General features: G+C 44.6%; 3 protein-coding genes across 8 annotated transcripts; 1 reads left to right on the top strand and 2 right to left on the bottom strand.

Moving 5' to 3' along the window:
• Positions 1-55: 55 nt before the first annotated feature.
• On the bottom strand, positions 56-3,426 carry tmem263 (transmembrane protein 263). 2 transcript variants are annotated; one of them, XM_029154692.3, is made up of 4 exons: positions 3,076-3,426; positions 2,026-2,079; positions 1,870-1,940; positions 56-1,665 (listed from the first exon to the last, which is right to left on the bottom strand). In XM_029154692.3, the coding sequence occupies exons 3-4, from the start codon at positions 1,934-1,936 to the stop codon at positions 1,367-1,369; spliced, it is 366 nt and encodes a 121-aa protein (XP_029010525.1). In that variant the 5' UTR covers positions 1,937-1,940; positions 2,026-2,079; positions 3,076-3,426; the 3' UTR covers positions 56-1,366. The 2 variants fall into 2 exon arrangements, with proteins under 2 accessions (XP_029010525.1, XP_029010524.1); XM_029154691.3 differs by lacking the exon at positions 2,026-2,079 and having other exon boundaries at positions 3,076-3,418.
• Positions 3,427-3,957: 531 nt separating this feature from the next.
• si:dkey-103i16.6 (uncharacterized protein LOC557125 homolog) lies at positions 3,958-9,268 on the top strand. 4 transcript variants are annotated; one of them, XM_029153035.3, is made up of 8 exons: positions 3,958-4,237; positions 7,168-7,387; positions 7,463-7,651; positions 7,733-7,965; positions 8,060-8,160; positions 8,239-8,400; positions 8,475-8,687; positions 8,799-9,268. In XM_029153035.3, exons 2-8 carry the CDS (start codon positions 7,179-7,181, stop codon positions 8,997-8,999), a joined length of 1,308 nt encoding a protein of 435 aa, XP_029008868.1. In that variant the 5' UTR covers positions 3,958-4,237; positions 7,168-7,178; the 3' UTR covers positions 9,000-9,268. The 4 variants fall into 4 exon arrangements, with proteins under 4 accessions (XP_029008868.1, XP_029008867.1, XP_029008866.1 ...); XM_029153034.3 differs by having other exon boundaries at positions 3,959-4,237; positions 7,171-7,387; positions 7,460-7,651; XM_029153033.3 differs by having other exon boundaries at positions 3,959-4,237; positions 7,460-7,651.
• A 22-nt stretch (positions 9,269-9,290) lies between these two features.
• Positions 9,291-16,455, bottom strand: ric8b (RIC8 guanine nucleotide exchange factor B). Of its 2 annotated transcripts, none has more exons than XM_029153030.3 (10): positions 16,126-16,455; positions 15,641-15,688; positions 14,918-15,547; positions 14,148-14,242; positions 13,707-13,857; positions 13,291-13,389; positions 12,890-13,034; positions 12,639-12,783; positions 12,433-12,552; positions 9,291-10,907 (listed from the first exon to the last, which is right to left on the bottom strand). In XM_029153030.3, the coding sequence occupies exons 1-10, from the start codon at positions 16,207-16,209 to the stop codon at positions 10,805-10,807; spliced, it is 1,620 nt and encodes a 539-aa protein (XP_029008863.1). In that variant the 5' UTR covers positions 16,210-16,455; the 3' UTR covers positions 9,291-10,804. The 2 variants fall into 2 exon arrangements, with proteins under 2 accessions (XP_029008863.1, XP_029008864.1); XM_029153031.3 differs by having other exon boundaries at positions 13,291-13,386; positions 16,126-16,453.
• Between the last annotated feature and the right edge of the window lie 436 nt (positions 16,456-16,891).

The raw sequence follows: 16,891 nt of genomic DNA, 5'->3' as shown, positions 1-16,891 counted from the left end.
ACTGTTATATATGTGACGTATTGTGGAATGTAGATTAGAATTAAATCACATCGACTTCCATATTCAGCTTTATTTCATTGTCAACAAATAAACCTCTCACTGCCTTCAGTCCTCCTCCTGCTTTGCACTTCCCAAACTGCTACAGACGTTTCATTTTCCAGATGTTTACTTTTGTGGCCCCCAGCTCAACACTAAATGTGGAGGAAAGATGATGAATAGATCCATGGATAAGAAACTGCACCAGTTTTTTGCTTTGCCAACACTGGTTTCCTTGTTCAGATTATTATTACCTATAGAGGAGCAATATGGGTCGCTGCATCGGGTCAAATGAATTTATAGAGCCCTAAAGTGGTTTACAATGTGGTGTCATCACAAGAGTACTTACACAACACAGTCCCTGCTGGTTTTACAGACATTTGGATTGTTATTACTATTTCTTTGTACTTCTGGATTTCTAAACCAAAACTAAACAAATAAGGCTGGATATAAATGAATCACATAACTGTAATTTTAATGGTTTGTCAGCTTAAAAATGTACTCCACCCTATGAGATTGCAACAGACGTAAACACCACAGAGGAGCATTGGGAAAACACTGACAACAGTGCAATAAAAGTTTTTTTTTGGTATTTTGAGCCATCAGAGTAAAAGTTTTCATTTTTAAAGAGAGACATGTTAACATACTTTGTTTGGAGTCACGAGTCACAGTAACTATGTAAATATACAAATACACTATGAAAGGAGATCAAGTTTATCACATAATAGAAATACTGACTTTTCTACAGGCACATTTATTTTAATAAACTGTTTACTGTATCAAAAGTACAAGTTACCTCCTGAAGAGCTGAGAATATAACCACTAAAGAGCAATCTATTAATACAGACACGATCAGACATCAATAAAACTGGACTCCACTGTTATACTGTACTAATTTCCAGTTTGAAGTAAGTGAAATGTTTCCAAACCCCCATAAACATCTTGTGTCAACTATAGATTAATATTTATTAGATTGTCCTGCAAGTATGATTTAAGTGCCTTTACACTCTCAACTGTTTATTTACCCCAATGTAACAGAGTCAGCAGTTTATGGTAAAAACAGCGTCATGGCTTAATAGGAAAAATAAAGAAACATTTGCAGGCCTTCATGATAATAGCGTGATATGTTTTTTGCATAAATACTTGGAGTGAATGTAGGTTCATAATTGCATAAATGTGGGTTTATAACCACCCAAACAAATAACATGGAAACAAAAACGACAGATCCCTCACCAACATTGCCCCCTGAAAGAGTCCTTATTCGCTCTACTATGCCTTAGACAAGTAAACACAGATGAAGCTGAGGTGTGTGTGATCGCTTTCATCGCCGTCAGTCAGACTTGTCTTTCTTTTTGCCTCCTCCTATGGGAACTTTGCTAACCACTGCAGAACCGACAGCGGAGACTCCTCCGGCTACTGCACACACTCCCCCTTTGACCAGGCCCACTCCCACTGCAGGCACGGCAGCTACAGAGGTGACAGCGGTTTTGGTGAGGTCCAGGCTCTTTCCTCCTATCCATGTCACCCCTCCCACTGTGGCTCCTATGGCTCCCTTGGTTGCGCCATACAAGCCCCCCGCCAACCTGCCGAACATGCCCGGCTGTGTCTGCGGGTGACCTTTGTTGTTGTCTGGTAAAAGTAAAGGTAAGTAAGTTTAAGCAAGCAAAAATCTGTCCATCCCTAAAATGTCAGAAAGAGCAATACAACATTTTACAGCTATAAACAATAGTCTAGGAGCCTCCTGGTGGCCTAGTTATGACCCAAACCATGTTACTGCAACATTTTCTCATTTTCATTCAAGGTCTAAAACATGATCATTGTAAGTGAGTGTACCTGTAGCTTCTGGGTTGTCGTCGAGGTGTGCAGGCATGTCCTCAGACACCTGCCCCTCCTCACTCATTTCTCTAGGAAATTGAATGAAACAATTACCAGGGAGGCCCGCGACGAACAAGGGACTAAATCTCTAGTGTTTCTCACTAGCATCCTTACTGAACACCTATACCCTGCTTTAAGCCTGCGTCACATACTCGTCTTATCCCTGCCCTGTGTGAAGAAAAGAGATCAGAAAAACAAGTCCTACAAGCTACTGGTTATTATTACACCTTAATATGTCATATGCCATCATGAGCCTTGAAGTATTTTACGTGACAGCCTGCCTCACTCGGAGGCCAATATTAAGGCTGTGACATAAAAGATGAGCTTGCAGTGGGTGTGCTGCTGATGGTAGAACAAGGCAGACCTGTTCCTGCTGCACCAGAGCTGTGGGACAGGTTAAAACACATGGCGCAAGGACAGACTCGGCTTAAAATAGGAAATAAATCAAATGAATACACGATTTAATACAAGCACAAGTGACACCAACTGTTTTCAAGACCGTGAAAATAGAAACTGAGATAGATAGAATTTACAATCTGATGAGGGGTGAAATAAACACAGGAAGGGGTCCTGTTGAAGTTAAAGTTACTGGACTGGGGGCGTTTGGCAGCTGTGGTGGTATTTAATGAACGTTTAAACAGCTTTATTGTGCTGATTAGCTTTATAATTGAACGCATTAGCGTCAGTAGGTAGTTAAAAGTCCAGCGGAGTCGAAATGTAAACTTTATGAGCTAACAGCTAGCTAACCCCAAAACTGCGCGCTAACTCGTTAGCTTCAGGCAGTTTAAAAGCAGTCGCTTCAACGTTGCTTTGAGGTTTTACTCGCGAAAAAATTTTGCTGCCTCACTTTCTAAGCGAGAAATTACCCCCGCGCTTGTTGCTGTCGTTGGCTGTTGAGTTGTAGTTCAATAGTTCTTAATAGTTCTTGAGGAAAGAAATAAACTTAAACACCAATTTAAACATCCAGAAAACGCACGAGTCGATCCACCACTTGAACGTTTTCATCGACACCCGTCGATTTTTCTTTAAAATTCTACCGTTCCGCTAAAACATAACGTAAAGCTGCTTTTTTTTAGACATAGCTCAGTTTTTTTACAACTATGTTCCAACTATAGTTTCTCACCAGCTAAACAAACTGGACCCCGACCCTCAAAGAGAACGTACCTTGTTTTAGAGCGATACCCAAAGGATTCAATGTTCTGTTCGTCTGGATCCAACTAAATCCGCTTCGCAGGCCTGAGATGTGGCTGCAGCTGCTGAGGCTGACTTACGCTGTGTGTGTGTGTGTTTTTGGAGGATCTCAGTCCCCACCCAGAACACACACAGTCCACAGATGGAGAGAAAATACGCACGCAAACAGTGGCTAGAGCTGTCTGTCATTGAACACGGCTGATCGCCCCTCGAATGCACAAACACGGGGAATTTTATTTTTGAAACTTCCAGAAATGTTCACCAACAAGAATGTCTCTTTATGATTAGAGGCCTCGTTAAGATGAAGCCATAATCAGTAGTAATTAGTGAAGATGACACGCAGTTATGATGTTTATTTTGAAGGGAAGTTTGGCGGGAGATAACTGATGCAAACAATAACAATACAGCTCAACCTCCTCCGCTCGATGCGGAAGTGACGTACATCCTTTTTTGCTCCTACATCAAAGATAGTCTCTTTTAGAATGATGTGTTACTCGATAGTTAAATCCAAGCTGATTAGCGCAAACTAATGCTTCTGGGTCGTGGAGCATAGAGGGACTATTAATATTTGCCTCGCCCTCAGAGTTCATTCTCTGACATTGCTTGTTATCCGTGGAAAAATATTATGTACAGGGCTTTTATTGGCTGGAGTTTAACAAAAAAGGATGTGTGTGTGTTAGTATATTTTAATACGAAACAGAAAGATAACATCTTAAAAAGAATGAGAAGTAACTAAATCTAACTAAATGTTTTTTTTCTTATGAAATTTATCCATGAGTGTGTGGCTGTAATCATCAATCATCACGTGACTCCAGCTGCATTTCCCGCCTGTATTCATAAGGAATTATTCACTTCCCGAAACAGCAGCGGAGTGACACCTCGTTCCCTTCAAACTGTTACTCCGGGCTGCAACCGATAAACTGCATTTGAGGAGCAGCAGGCAGCTTTGCTACAAATGAACGAAACGCTGAATTGACCGCGCGCCTTGTTCAAGATCCACTAAAGATTTTATTGGGAAAATAAGTCGCGTGTGTTTGCTTTTTGGAGGTGAAACATCCCGCGGGGCCCAGCAGCGTCTGCAGCCTGTCGACGTCGTTTGTTCATCACCCAGAAGCTCCTTGGTCTGCACAGACAGGTACCTAATACCGGGGTAGAAAACTAGTTCTTTTACTGTCGTGACAGAGCAGGGTTCTGATGTTCAATGTCTAATTACACTCCTACCTAAGTAATATTCTGTAGAATGGAGCCCAACTATTCCACGTGTGTGTAGATTTTTTAAACATTTACATCATTGTGATTAACCTGCCATTAAGCTGGTAATGTAGTATAAGACACTGCATCTAGCGAATAAAACTACAATTCCAGACTTCCTATAGCTTGTCGGCTTTGTTTCAGACAGGGGGCTGAAGGTTTCATTTAATGGAAAGTTATTATGTAGCCTACGTAGTTGTCGTTCATAATTATACGCCAATCGTTTTTACTCGTGTCTTTGATTCAAAAAGCATCCATGTCCAGTAAAATCCAGCTGTTTGGCCCTTGTGACTCAGTCATATCTCCTATGGAAGTTACAGCAGCTCGTTTTCCAAAATGGGCTGGTTTTCATATGTGAGGACACGTGTGGCCCAGCAGAGGGCAGTGTAGACTCACTGTTAGACATGTAACACTGTGAAATCAGTTGTTTACCGCAACATTTAAAACTGACAATAGGCGAGCATTGTTCTTTGCCCTGCTGCTTCTCTGTCAAGCTTCGCAGAAGTGAACAGCTGCAAACCCATCCCCGAGCTCTGGGCTCTAGAATGTGTGTTAACTGTATGCTTGGGAGTGCTGCTTTTGCAGGACAGCAACCCTTGTCCCCAGTTGCAGGTCTCCACGGTGGGGATGCTTTGCCTGTGATGATGCTTAGTGTCTGTTGCCTCTGGTCCTCCGTGACCGCGTCCGTGGAGTCACAGGTGTCTTTGTGGCCACGCTCACTACTCCGCTTTATGTAAGGTCAGATTTACCCGTGTGCCATTTAGCTTCTGGCTTTTAGCACTGCAGGTGCCTCAAGACGTTTATCCCTGTCAAAGTGATGCCGAGTGAGAGGGGACCTGTGTTCTCGCCTGGGATCATTATGCACAAATAACATCACATGCCAAGGCTGGGTGATCGGTACTTAGGCCATCCTCAGAGGAGTGAGAGGACCCACGTTATTAGTCACCCATCACCCCGCTGGGCAGAATAAGCTCTCCACCGCCCACCTTCCTCACCGTGTGACCAAACAATATACTAACACAAATTAGGACTCGCTGCTTTGTGTCAATAGAGAGTCCAACAAAGATGCTACACAGAGTGATATGTCATTAATGAGCAGGTGGGGAAGGAGGACGTGGTGCTGTTGCCTCTCCAAGTGAGTAATGAAGAGGTTTCCGTGGCAACCATGTTGCCACTCTTTCCTTCCTGGGGAGGGGTGGGGCTTTGCAGAGGGCGAAGTCAGCTGCTGGAAGTGGAGGGTTAAATGTTGGGGTTGTGGGGAAAAGCCTCTCGTTTAACTTTAATTTACTGGACTGCACCTGTAAATTAATTTATAATAGGATCTATTTGAAAAACCTAGAAGAATAAAAATGTAATAATAAGTAAAAAGTAAAGTGTGTGAATGGATGCTTTTGATTTTTATTCCAATGTCTTTAGTGAGAGAGTTCAGGGTGTGATGGTGAGTGTGCCCAGTGTTGTAGGTCCTAATTGGACAACCTTAACCCTGATATGAGCAGCTACCATCCTGGTGGCCTACGAGGTGGAGGGGCCTCAAATCCTTTTAAAGCCTTTTGTCATTATATAATAGTAACAGTATTTGTAGCACAATTAGGTCTTGATAAGATTAAACCCATTTAAATCGGCGTGTTCAGGTTTCTCTCTAAGCCAGATTCACTTAGTAATGTGGCCGGAGGAATGTGTCCAGTGTGTCGTTCAGGCTCGATCGCGCTCTCGGGAGACGGGTCGCGTCTACGTCCACCATCCGTGTGAGGCCTTAATAACTAGGATGCTGATTTATTGCCTGTACACAGCAGTGTCTTTGTGAAAGGAGCCCAGACAAAAGCTGGGACCCTCGCCCTCCCACTGTTTTTAATAGTTCTTTAGGATGTGAAGGAGAGGGGAAAGGGGAGTAATGTGGGGGCTTCTGCCTTTTTAAAAGGGCAAAGTGAAAGAAGGTTGAGTGGTTTGCTCTGTTTTTTATTTTTTTATTTAACGTTTCATCTACAACGTAAACCTCTAGACGCAGGCACAAACACCGGCTTTGAGCTTGTTGACAACTCGCCTTCAGAGGCTCCGTAAACCCCCAGTGGCCCCTCTCCTCTCCTCCGCTCCCGTCTCCTTCTGAGGCCGATAAGGTGCTGCCGGAGAAAAGCTCGTCTTATCTCCCCTCTGCCCCTTTGGAGCAGCCCTGTTTTATGGGTTGTAGCTCTTTTGTCTGCTCGTTCGCCCGCTCGCCCGGATCACTCGCGCTCATTCCTCATGGAAGCTGTTTGAAGGCCTAGAATAGCTTTGGAACCCCCCCCCGTTCTTCTCCTCCTCTGTTCTCTCTTTATTGAATCCCGCCTCTGTATCATTTATCTCTGCACCTCCCCGCTCCTCCTTTGAGGGGGCCATTAGGGGGCATCCTCTTTTCTCTCCCAGCTGGGTTTGTTGACACACAGCCATCTCATTCTCAGCTTTACCCTTCGTTCTCCCTGAACAGTAAAGCTGCCACAGCTGTGGACTGTATTAACATAGCCGCTGAGGAGCAGAGGGGGTCGCTAAATATATTGCTGCCATTACCTTTTGTTCAGTAGGTGACAGTTTTAAAACATTTCAGCTTCTCGCTGTACAAAAGGGCGTGAGGAGAAAAGGCGCAATCATTTCAGTGTAACAGCTTTTTAAATATGGGACACAGACGATGAAGGGTGAGCAAAGGGAAAAAAAAATTAAAGGGGTGGAAACATGTATAATTAGTGTAGTAGAAAACAACAGAACAAGGAAGAAGTAAACATTAATTACTTAGAAAAAGCAACATTTAGACAAAGTTTTTAAATGCTTTTATTTTCCTGTCAGTAGCTGGTGGGATGAACAAGTCCAGAGCAGCTTCTGATAGAAACCCCCCCCAGCCTCCAGGCAGCAGGATAACACGCAGCTCCAGCTCACAGGCCAGACACAGCAACCCTACAGAGGCCCAGGACCTGTATGGAAAACAGCGCAAGAAGCAGCCAGACTCTGCTCTGGCTCAGGACCTCAGCCAGATGAGTGTGAGCACACAGCCCGTCCTGCCTACGAGGTGAGGGAGATTAATTTTAAAAATGTTCGAAGGTAATATAAGAGAAAAATATTTAGTGTCTCTGCTCTCCAGTAGAGGAAAGACACCCAAGGACAAAGCTGAGCCTATGCAAGCCGGGCAGTCCTCACGGTCCAGATCTGCCAAGGCGTCGTCCCGTGGCGGGCTGGCGTCTGTGGCTCGGTTGGTCAAGCTCGGCCGCTGCAAGAACGTGTTGGTAGTGGCTGGAGCAGGAATCAGCACAGCTAGCGGCATCCCAGACTTCAGGTTGGTGTCCATCAGCGTGTTTGTTTGACCCAGACTCATTGTCGTCTGTCATGCACATTAAAATGTCCTGATATTTCGCAGAACTCCGGGAACAGGTCTTTATGCTAACCTGGAGAAGTACAACATCCCGTACCCAGAGGCCATTTTCAACATCGACTACTTCTCCAATGACCCGCAGCCCTTCTTCTCCCTGGCCAAGGCTCTGTATCCTGGCAGGCACAGGCCCAACTACATACACTACTTCATCCGCATGATTCACCACAAAGGCCTGCTGCTCCGAATGTACACGCAGAACATAGACGGGCTGGAGAAACGTGAGTGAGACCTGAAACGGGAACAGCTCTTCTGTTCTGCAGAATGACTTCTTGACCTGCTCTTAATGCCGTGTCATGTCATAACCTTCCACAGTGTGTGGAATCCCAGATGACAAACTTGTGGAAGCTCACGGCAGCTTTGCCACAGCATCCTGTCACTTGTGTTACACTCCGTACCCTTCTGAGGAGGCGAAGGTATGTCTGGCTCTGCACTTATAAGCCAGAGACATTCTTTCTACTGGACACCAGAGCAAACCTGCATTTGTTTTACAGAACGCTATAATGAACGATGATGTGCCCATATGTACGTTCTGCGCTGCAACAGTCAAACCGGATGTTGTGTTTTTTGGAGAGGACCTTCCTCAGAAGTATTTTCTCCACACAAACGATTTCCCCAAAGCAGACCTTCTTATCATTATGGGCACGTCTTTACAGGTAAACGGTGCTCTCTGCATTTAGGGACTTGACTCGCATGTTGCGATTGACTCACACTAAACCTGGCGTTTCAGATCGAGCCGTTCGCCAGCCTGGTGAACACCGTGCGCGCCGCCGTGCCACGCCTCCTGCTCAACCGACACGCTGTGGGTCCCTTCCAGAAGGTCCCGCTGCGCAGAGGAGACTACATGGAGCTGGGGAACATGGAGGATACGGTTCGGAGGTTCGCCGAGATGCTGGGTTGGAGCCATGAGATCGAGGATCTGATGAGGAGTCAGGAAACGGGGGTGAGTTCTGAGTTGATTATCTTCAATGTGTCGCTTTTAGACAGATGAAGAGGTGAAGTAGAGACAGAGCAGTTGTTGTACTGACTATGGAAATCATTTTCCTATCTGCAGTGTGTACCCACGTTGATGAGCAGCCTTCCAGCGGTGACGGCACAGACGACTTGCTGGAACACAGAAGATTCCGAACCTCAGTGTAGTATGGAGACCTCCAAATCCAGACCAGCTGCTCCGAGAGCAGCCAGCAGCGGCAGTGAGGAGACTGACTCTGAGACGGACAGCAAAAGCTCTGCATCCTCCACCCCAAGCAACTGACGAGGGCCAAGGAGGTCACTGGAAAACTGAGACGAATCCCTGTCTCCAGGTTCACACTGACTGTTCAGTTAAATATGTTTTCCATCAGGTTATTAGAATCATCAGCCTGATGTTCCTGCTACGTTCATATGAGCAAATCACGATTTTATCCAGTCCAACAATATTTAAAGCACTTAAGAGTCGTGGCACTAGTAAAAGTCTGAGCCCTGTAAATGTTTGTTTTATATCCGTACAGTATTTAATAAATATGGTGTCATTTGCAAAGTTTATCTTGTATGGGTCCAAAAGAAATCTTATTTTCCCCATTTATTAACTTTTCAGGTGAAGCCTCACTACATAAAATAAGCATGGTGTTATTTACAGAACAGAGTGTGCAGAAAGAACAATATGATTCACATGGCATGAGGTGATCTACATGCAGTTAATTACAAAAGAGTCATCGGCAAACGGGACAAAGTAAATGAAACAAAGTTACGCCTGCTACGACTGTACTAGAACGTCGAGCGCTGAAGTCCTGCTGGCCCAACATTTTAGTACCCAATGTCAATTAGTCGATGAACTGAACAGCTGACCCTTTGTTGTCATCCAGCAGGAAGAACGTGGGTTTGTCATAGGAAAATGCAAAAGAAAGCGGTTCAAAAAGAATCACACGTAGTATTCGTGTTAACCTCCAGACCTCTGAACAGCTGAGAGTGGGCAGTGAGTCACAGATCAGAGAAGCTCGGAGTGCTTAATATGTTCTCTGCTCAAAGAAATACTCACTTTCTTTGGATTGTTGTTAGCAATAAATAACTCATTTTGATCTAAAATAGAAAATCCTAATTTCACTGCACGGCCTAATCACAGGTTTATATAAAATTAGCAACCCTGTTTTCCTCTAGTGGCTAATTTGTATGCAATAAATCATTACACAAAATATAGCGTCACTGAACTGCAAGTTGAATCTGTCCACAACAACGCTGACTGATCTAGAAGTACACACCAGTCCTACGGTCTAGTCTCCGAAGCCCCAATGTGATTTAGGTCTAAATGTGTATATCGTGTACTCCAGAGGTGTGGATATAGAAGTACACAAAACAAATACAGTAGATGGAAAACAAAAGCATATAGGAATGATTTTCAGACCCTTTCCACACTATCCAGCTTGAACTATGTCTCAATCCTTAACTTGGGGAACAGAAGATGGTTGAAGGTGCAATGGGTCGACGTAGAGGCCGTTTAATAACGCTTCCGTGCGTCCTGTGTCGAGTCCACATCCACACTGGAATGGCTCACAGCAGCAACACGGCCCTACAATCTCCTGTGAAATGTTGAGCTATGTCCCACTTCAAGGCTTATCACAAGGTACATTTTGGAAGGAAAGTTCATCTAAACAAATCTTGGAAAGAAAGTATTTTATACAGCCAGCTCTGTACTGAGGCGACAGGTAAACCACATCTTTTAAAACTGACAAATATCGCTTGACCACATTGTGTGTAGCTGATGGTGTTTACATTCAAGTGGATAACAGTCGATGTATTGATGGATCAAAGCACATTCACGCCTTGGGTGCTTTCACTAAAACAGAAGTCCAAGCCACTGTCACTAAACATCAGTTTCATTCATTTATAAAAAGGAGCTGTTAGTGCATTAAGTGCTGCTTTATCTCACTGCTACTTCCAGTACCTGTGAAGGGTTCTTACAGACAGTGCTATTTATTCTTGTTCTCATTTAGACTCAGGTTCAGCCTAACATTTCTAAGGGCTCAGACCTTGAAATGGGACACAGCTTTGTGTGTTGGGACCTGGTGGTGGCCTTGCAGTGCATTAGTCAGAGTCTGAGTTTTCCTCAGGTGGGTCACAAAGCGTTTCTTCCAGAGGTGCTAAAGTCCCATCTGGCTTGACACGCATGGGTCGAATCACATTTTGCCTGTGGACACATAACGAAAATGTCAGCATCTAAAATAAGCGGATATGTCAAAAGACCCCCAATAACTGGACAACCCTTTGTGTGTGGCTGTTCTTTGGGAGAGCGCTCACTGGGACATCTTCACTCTCCCACATCCACACTCAAGCACCTTCAGTCAACAATGCCCACCAACCCCCGCTCATGGACACTTACCCTGTCTGCCCATCCTCTCCCTCTCAGCCCATCTCTCCCCCAACTCTCCCCAAGCAGTTTAATTACAGGATCAGAGCTCAGACTAATCTCCTCAAAGCCACGACTGCCCCTTCATCCTAATCCAATTATACCTGCACTGTGTGTCACCCCTCCCTCTATGATTTATCAGAGACTTATTCATCAAAAGATTTTAAAAGGGCCCATTTACATTCACTTAAGAGATTCACATACAAATGGGCATGTAATTCCAACTGATTCCTGCACTTTAAGTGATAGAGGATAATCGTGGGCGGATTGAATCTGAAGATACTATATACACATCATTTTACTTATGAATCACGCACCACAACTCTAACGTTTAATCAATGATCAGCAGGTGGAATAGGATGAAAAAAAATAACACATGTACCATCATCTCTACCAATTAGAGGAAAAATCTCTCCACTCCTCTTCGGCAGAGAACTAGGGATCTGGCAGACGTGATGGGTGTCAGTGGGAGGGAGTGCAGAATATGTACTAATTGGAGGACGAGCTAAGCAGTTAGGGGAGCACATTCTTTCAGGGCTCTGACCAATCTCCTTAGAGCCTGTAGTGAGGAAGTACCTCTCCATCATCACCACATCTCTGTCACTGAGGAAGAGAAGAAAGAGGACGGAGCCGCTGAAAGGAATCTTCCCCTTCTGGCTGCACGTGCCTCATTACAGCTCAACCTGCTCTTTGACTTAACAATGAGGAGGTCAGCTTTCTTATGTCTGCACATTTGTTCACCCATGTCTCTTCCACTTCCACCATGTTCAATCCAAATGGGTTTTGTCTATCTCTGTCCACTCCCTGTCTGGACAATAATCAGCTCCTCAGAACGAGAAGAATAAAGTCAGGACGCAGATTATTAAAAAGCTGAATGCGGCACATAAAGGATCCAAGCCTGACAAAGTGACTGTGTGTGCCAATTAGGTGATAATTAATGGAGTGGTGGTAATGATGCTTCAGTGGCGTGCTGGCAGCTTCCATTTACTCCATCTGAATGCTGCAGCGTGCTGGAAGTCTGGGTCTAATTGAAACTGCAGCTAACAGTAAGAGATTCTTCCTTTGATGAATCGGTTGGCAGGGAGCGGGCTCGCTGTTACCTTTGTATGTGCATCATGCTTGACTAACGTTAGCCTCTGCTCACTAAGCAAAGGTCAACAAAAATACAGAATGGGCTATTAAAGAGGGGACAACAAATAATGAATCTTTGAAAAGGGGAAGCAACAGTTGTTAAACAACTTAGTTAAAGAGGAAAGACTGGTCTGTGTGCATATATATATATAAAGTTATATTAAGTTACATTTACCTTGAAATGTTGTAAAACATATTGGCCAGCTTCTCTGCTTCATACTCTTTCTGCTCTTCTGTCATCTCCTCGATTGGATTTGGCATGGGCTCCTCTACATGACCCGTGATAAGGTTGATGCTGCAACACACAGACGAGCAAGTGTCGTACCTTATTAAAGCATCCACACAGATACAGAACCGGAGGTTTAAGTGAAGTGCACTCACAAGGGTTTGGCAGATTTGTATTCCTCTGTATCAGAGTCTTCATCTTCTGAGTACTGAGTCTCTCCTCTCCCACCAGCCAGAAGTCCACGTGCCACCAAAAGTCCTGCTGCATTTCCATATCCTGTGTATTTTAACAGGTTGTCCACTAGTAGATGGAAACACAAACACACAAAAGGTGCAATGTTAGACATCAGGTGAAAGGAGACTGCAACAGAGACATCATGTCATTCCCCCTCTGCTCCCCTGCTCACCGCTCTCTTTACAGAGGACAAAGAGAAACTCTGCAGCCGTCTGCTTGACACCCATGTCAACATGAGTCATTAGGCGAACCAACTTGTTTCGGATGGTGGTACCAACCTCTGGCCTGATTTTCACATCTTTCAGTGGAGGAAGGACCTGAACATACAGACATTATACATTATAGTTAAGACTGGCTTTTCGTCCCTATAACTAACCTGGCTGATGAGCACACAAAATTTGCGTATTATTGAATAGCTCTAAGATCATTCAAATATGGTTAGTATACTGCTAACTAGCTACTGGAAGAAACATTTAGCTGTAATATTGTAGGAGTGATTTAAATGCAGCTCAATCAGGGGTCTAAGCAAGTCTCAAACAAGTGCTATTTATATTTGTTCGCTGCCTCTTGTACCTGAGCTTTGATATATCTGCGTATCTCTCTGTGGTGTCTGGAACCCTCAGTCAGAAGGCTGAGCACAGGAGTGAGCCCCTCCTTGTAGTTGGAGCCCTGCTTGAAGAGACATAAAAACAGAAACACTTTAAGCTACAATGCAGGGTGACAACCAGTACTCAACAGTAACAAGGTAAACACTGGACAGGGAGAAACTAGGTAAAACACAGAGAGTGAAGAGCTAACCTGAGAGCTTGGTAATAAACATGATGCTGTGAGACTGTGTCCAGAATTGGGACACCCTTAACCCCCTCATTATGCTTCCTGTCTTTTCCTTTCAGATATGAGGTTCAAAGCCTTGCATGGTTGGCTGCATGTACAGCTGTATTTAAATTGCATGGTGTCCATCTGTGTTGGTTCAAAAGGACGAACTTTACCTTGTTGAGTCTTTTCTCCATGAAGTCTAGCAAAACCTGGATGGCATCCATATTTTTGCCCCCATACGTCTCTAGTCCTCCTTGGACAGGCAAATCAATCAACACGTCCAGGCAGGATACAGGCAGGTTATTCAGCAAGTTGACAGCATGGCTGAAAATAAAACATATTTAATTATATACTGGACACAGGACAAAGTCATTAGTTTCTGAGACTGGGCTAAAGGGCTGAGTAGAGCGCTCAGGAAAACAAGGTTCTAAAAGTAAAGCTTGTTCCCAACAAAAACAGTTCAACCACCAGCTGGACAGATAAACAGGAAGTGTGTGCATTTCTATGGAAACCAGCAGTGTTTATTAAAATCAATCAATAAATAAAAATAGAGCTGAGGAAACGTTAGTATAGTATATAGTATAAAACGCAGGACACTGGTGTAGCATTCCCACCTGTGTGCTTCCTCTGTTTTATCATCTGTCTCAGTTTTCAGCATCAATACATGTCGCAGGACAGCAGCGATGACTCTGAACTGGTGATCATCTTCCTATCAATTCAAAAAGATGTGCAAAAACCATTAAACACAAAAGTTTCAAACTTCAGAGACGAGCACAAGCATCTGGTTTAAAACATTAGCTACAAGGGTACGAGGCTAGAAGAAGTTCTAGCTGCAAAAACAGCAGGGACTGTAAATCTAAACAGTCCTAAAGCCAAGGACGGAGACAGCCAGGGGAGAAGTCTTTTTAGGGGTGGACATTCAAACATGGTCCTAATAGGTGACATTACCATAATGTGGACTTCTTTAATTGCATGATAAGCATTACTTAAATTCCTTCTTTAAAGCTTTTTTGAAAATTTGAAATATTTCTCTTTTAAATCCAGTACTGTTTTTAATTTGATTCAGGTTTTGTATATTTGCCACATTTTAATAAAGATGCTCCACATTATATGTGACACTTGCATCTAAAAGCCTCTCATATTAAAAGGTTGTGAACATTAACATTGACTGCTGTGGAGATCAGGTGCATCATCTTTGTGGGCCATCAGTCTGCAATTTAACAAATAGCAGGGCTAAAAACACGTTTACGTTTCTAATGATGCACTTACCCGACACGCTCTTCACCTTAATACACCGTTACAACACAGAGTTGTAGAAGATGATTAACATTGAATGCTAACCGTAACATCACAGTCTTACAACATGTAAGCAGAGCACACTCACCCTTCCCCCATTGTCAGATAGCGTGAGGTTGAACAAGGCTTTGAGCGCTTCCATCGCTCGTTCATTGTCTTCTGCAGACGTGGGCCCGGCCTGGGGATCCGGACGGGCCGCTTCATAGGGACCCTCCCAGCGCACATCCAGCGTGTGCTCCAGCACCTCCGTCAGCAGCTTCACCGCATGGCACTCCCTCCTCAGAACTCCTCTGACGCCAGGCAGCAGGGCAGACAGCAGGAAAAGAAGGCGCAGTGTGAACAGGCCCACCTCGTGGTGCCATGTGCGGGCCGTATGTAGACTGGCACACAAGCCCTGAGCCATCTGCACCTCTACACTGACCTGCTGAGCCGCAAGACTGTTGTACACCACATTGCATAGACACTTCAAGGCCTCTATAACCACCTTCTCCTCCTCCTCCGACTGTGTCCCTTCCTGAGAGCTTTTCTGATTGTCGCCCACTTCCTCTCCAACATTAAGCCTGGCCATCCGTCCCAGGGTCAGCATCCCTTCCCTGGTGGCCACAGGTCCCAGGACGCACTTATCACGGGACAGTATGCGAAGTGTCTCCAGACATGTCCTCTGACAGGTGGGCTGCACCGGTCTCCCGAGTACCGTCAACACACTCTGACACAGCTTCTGAAATCACACAGGTAGAAAGGCACTCAACCAACACTTAAAAGGACCAACGTCATCGTGTAATGACAGGCTGCGCAGATAACCAGCACTTACCCTGCGCAGGGCTTCTTCCTTTTGGTCAAATTTGAAGGTGCGGTCGTTCTGAAACATAAAGACGCTCATTGTGAGGGACAAACAACTCAACTTGACATTACACACGACTTTTTAAACAAATGTTAAGTTCGGTGCATTTTAAGATTTAAACGACAGTCAATGTTTGGTGTATAATGTCTCCTTCACCTCGAAGTTAGAGCTGAAAACTTGGCTAATGCTGATGCATCGTTGAGGAGACAGGCTGTGAGCGTACAGTGTTAGCATTATCAACTCTAGTGTTACGTGGGTGCAGTAAAGACGCTATTACGAACCTGTTCGGTTCGTTTGTAAGATTAGCACTGAATCATTAGCTGACAGTGCCGACACCGAATAGCTGTCTTTTAAAAGCTTTAGCTGGCTAATCCGGCGCTAGCATGTTCGTTTAGCCTACTAGCTAGCGTTAGCGGCGCCGTTTGTTTTGGTGGACAAGCGGAAACGAGACCCACCTCTCGGTTATAATCGCGGAGAAGCGTCTCGATGTCCTGCTCGCCGGCCGCTTCGAGCTGCGATAAGATGTTGTTCAAATCCATGGCGGACGTCCGAAGGGGGAACCCGTTGCTATCGACACCGACGAGTGCGGCGCAGCTAGCAGGCTAGTAGCTCGGTGTGTGTCGCTGAGGTGCGCTGTCAACGGAGACACTCCCCTGACCGTCTCCATCAGACCTGCGCCGAGCCGTCCTTTAATCCGCGCGTCTGTGCGCACACAGCCCTCGGTTATATCCTTCCACTGCAATAATCTAATCGCTGGTGCTCCACATCAAACGTGGGCAGAGAGAGAGTTTTTGCTGTAATATCTGTAAACTGTAGCAGGTCACCAGAGAGACGTGTTTGTTTAGGTTTCACATCATAAAGCAGTGGTTTCACAGTGGGCGCAGGAGAGTTGCTAATATTTGGAGACTATAGATTTCAACCAGCTGCTCTTATTTGGTGATATTTATATTTATTTATATATTTATATCGTGTGAATCTCAGCTGTTTCTGTGTGGTCTCCCCACGTAATTAGAAACAACAGGATCATTTTATAATGGACTGTTGCATGTGAATACTGTGACTCAAATCATTATTATTCATACAATTTGAAACTATTAATCTAGTCCTACTGATTTGTTCTTTGAAACAAGTGAACAATGCTATTGTTGTGTGCTACTTACACCTGCCAGTATTATTCCCATTCACACCAACACTCTCCAATCTTCTGAAATCTCCAGCGGA

The sequence above is a fragment of the Betta splendens genome, chromosome 6, assembly GCF_900634795.4.
Source record: "Betta splendens chromosome 6, fBetSpl5.4, whole genome shotgun sequence".
NCBI classification, from domain to species: Eukaryota; Metazoa; Chordata; class Actinopteri; order Anabantiformes; family Osphronemidae; genus Betta; species Betta splendens.
Note: the sequence above shows the minus strand (reverse complement) of the source record. Positions and strands in the feature narration are given on the sequence as shown.

What these genes read in the sequence shown, in the direction of transcription:
- ric8b (XM_029153030.3), bottom strand. Translation starts at nt 16,209, where the DNA reads ATGGATTTGAACAACATCTTATCGCAGCTCGAAGCGGCCGGCGAGCAG. An exon ending in TATCTGACAATGGGGGAAGG is followed by an intron (nt 14,243 to 14,917) that starts GTGAGTGTGCTC and finishes TTGAATTGATAG; the next exon opens with GAAGATGATCACCAGTTCAG. An exon ending in TGGAGAAAAGACTCAACAAG is followed by an intron (nt 13,390 to 13,706) that starts GTAAAGTTCGTC and finishes TGTCTCTTCAAG; the next exon opens with CAGGGCTCCAACTACAAGGA.
- tmem263 (XM_029154692.3), bottom strand. Translation starts at nt 1,936, where the DNA reads ATGAGTGAGGAGGGGCAGGTGTCTGAGGACATGCCTGCACACCTCGAC. An exon ending in CGACAACCCAGAAGCTACAG is followed by an intron (nt 1,666 to 1,869) that starts GTACACTCACTT and finishes TACTTTTACCAG; the next exon opens with ACAACAACAAAGGTCACCCG.
- si:dkey-103i16.6 (XM_029153034.3), top strand. Translation starts at nt 7,179, where the DNA reads ATGAACAAGTCCAGAGCAGCTTCTGATAGAAACCCCCCCCAGCCTCCA. An exon ending in AGCGGCATCCCAGACTTCAG is followed by an intron (nt 7,652 to 7,732) that starts GTTGGTGTCCAT and finishes GATATTTCGCAG; the next exon opens with AACTCCGGGAACAGGTCTTT. An exon ending in ACCCTTCTGAGGAGGCGAAG is followed by an intron (nt 8,161 to 8,238) that starts GTATGTCTGGCT and finishes TTTGTTTTACAG; the next exon opens with AACGCTATAATGAACGATGA.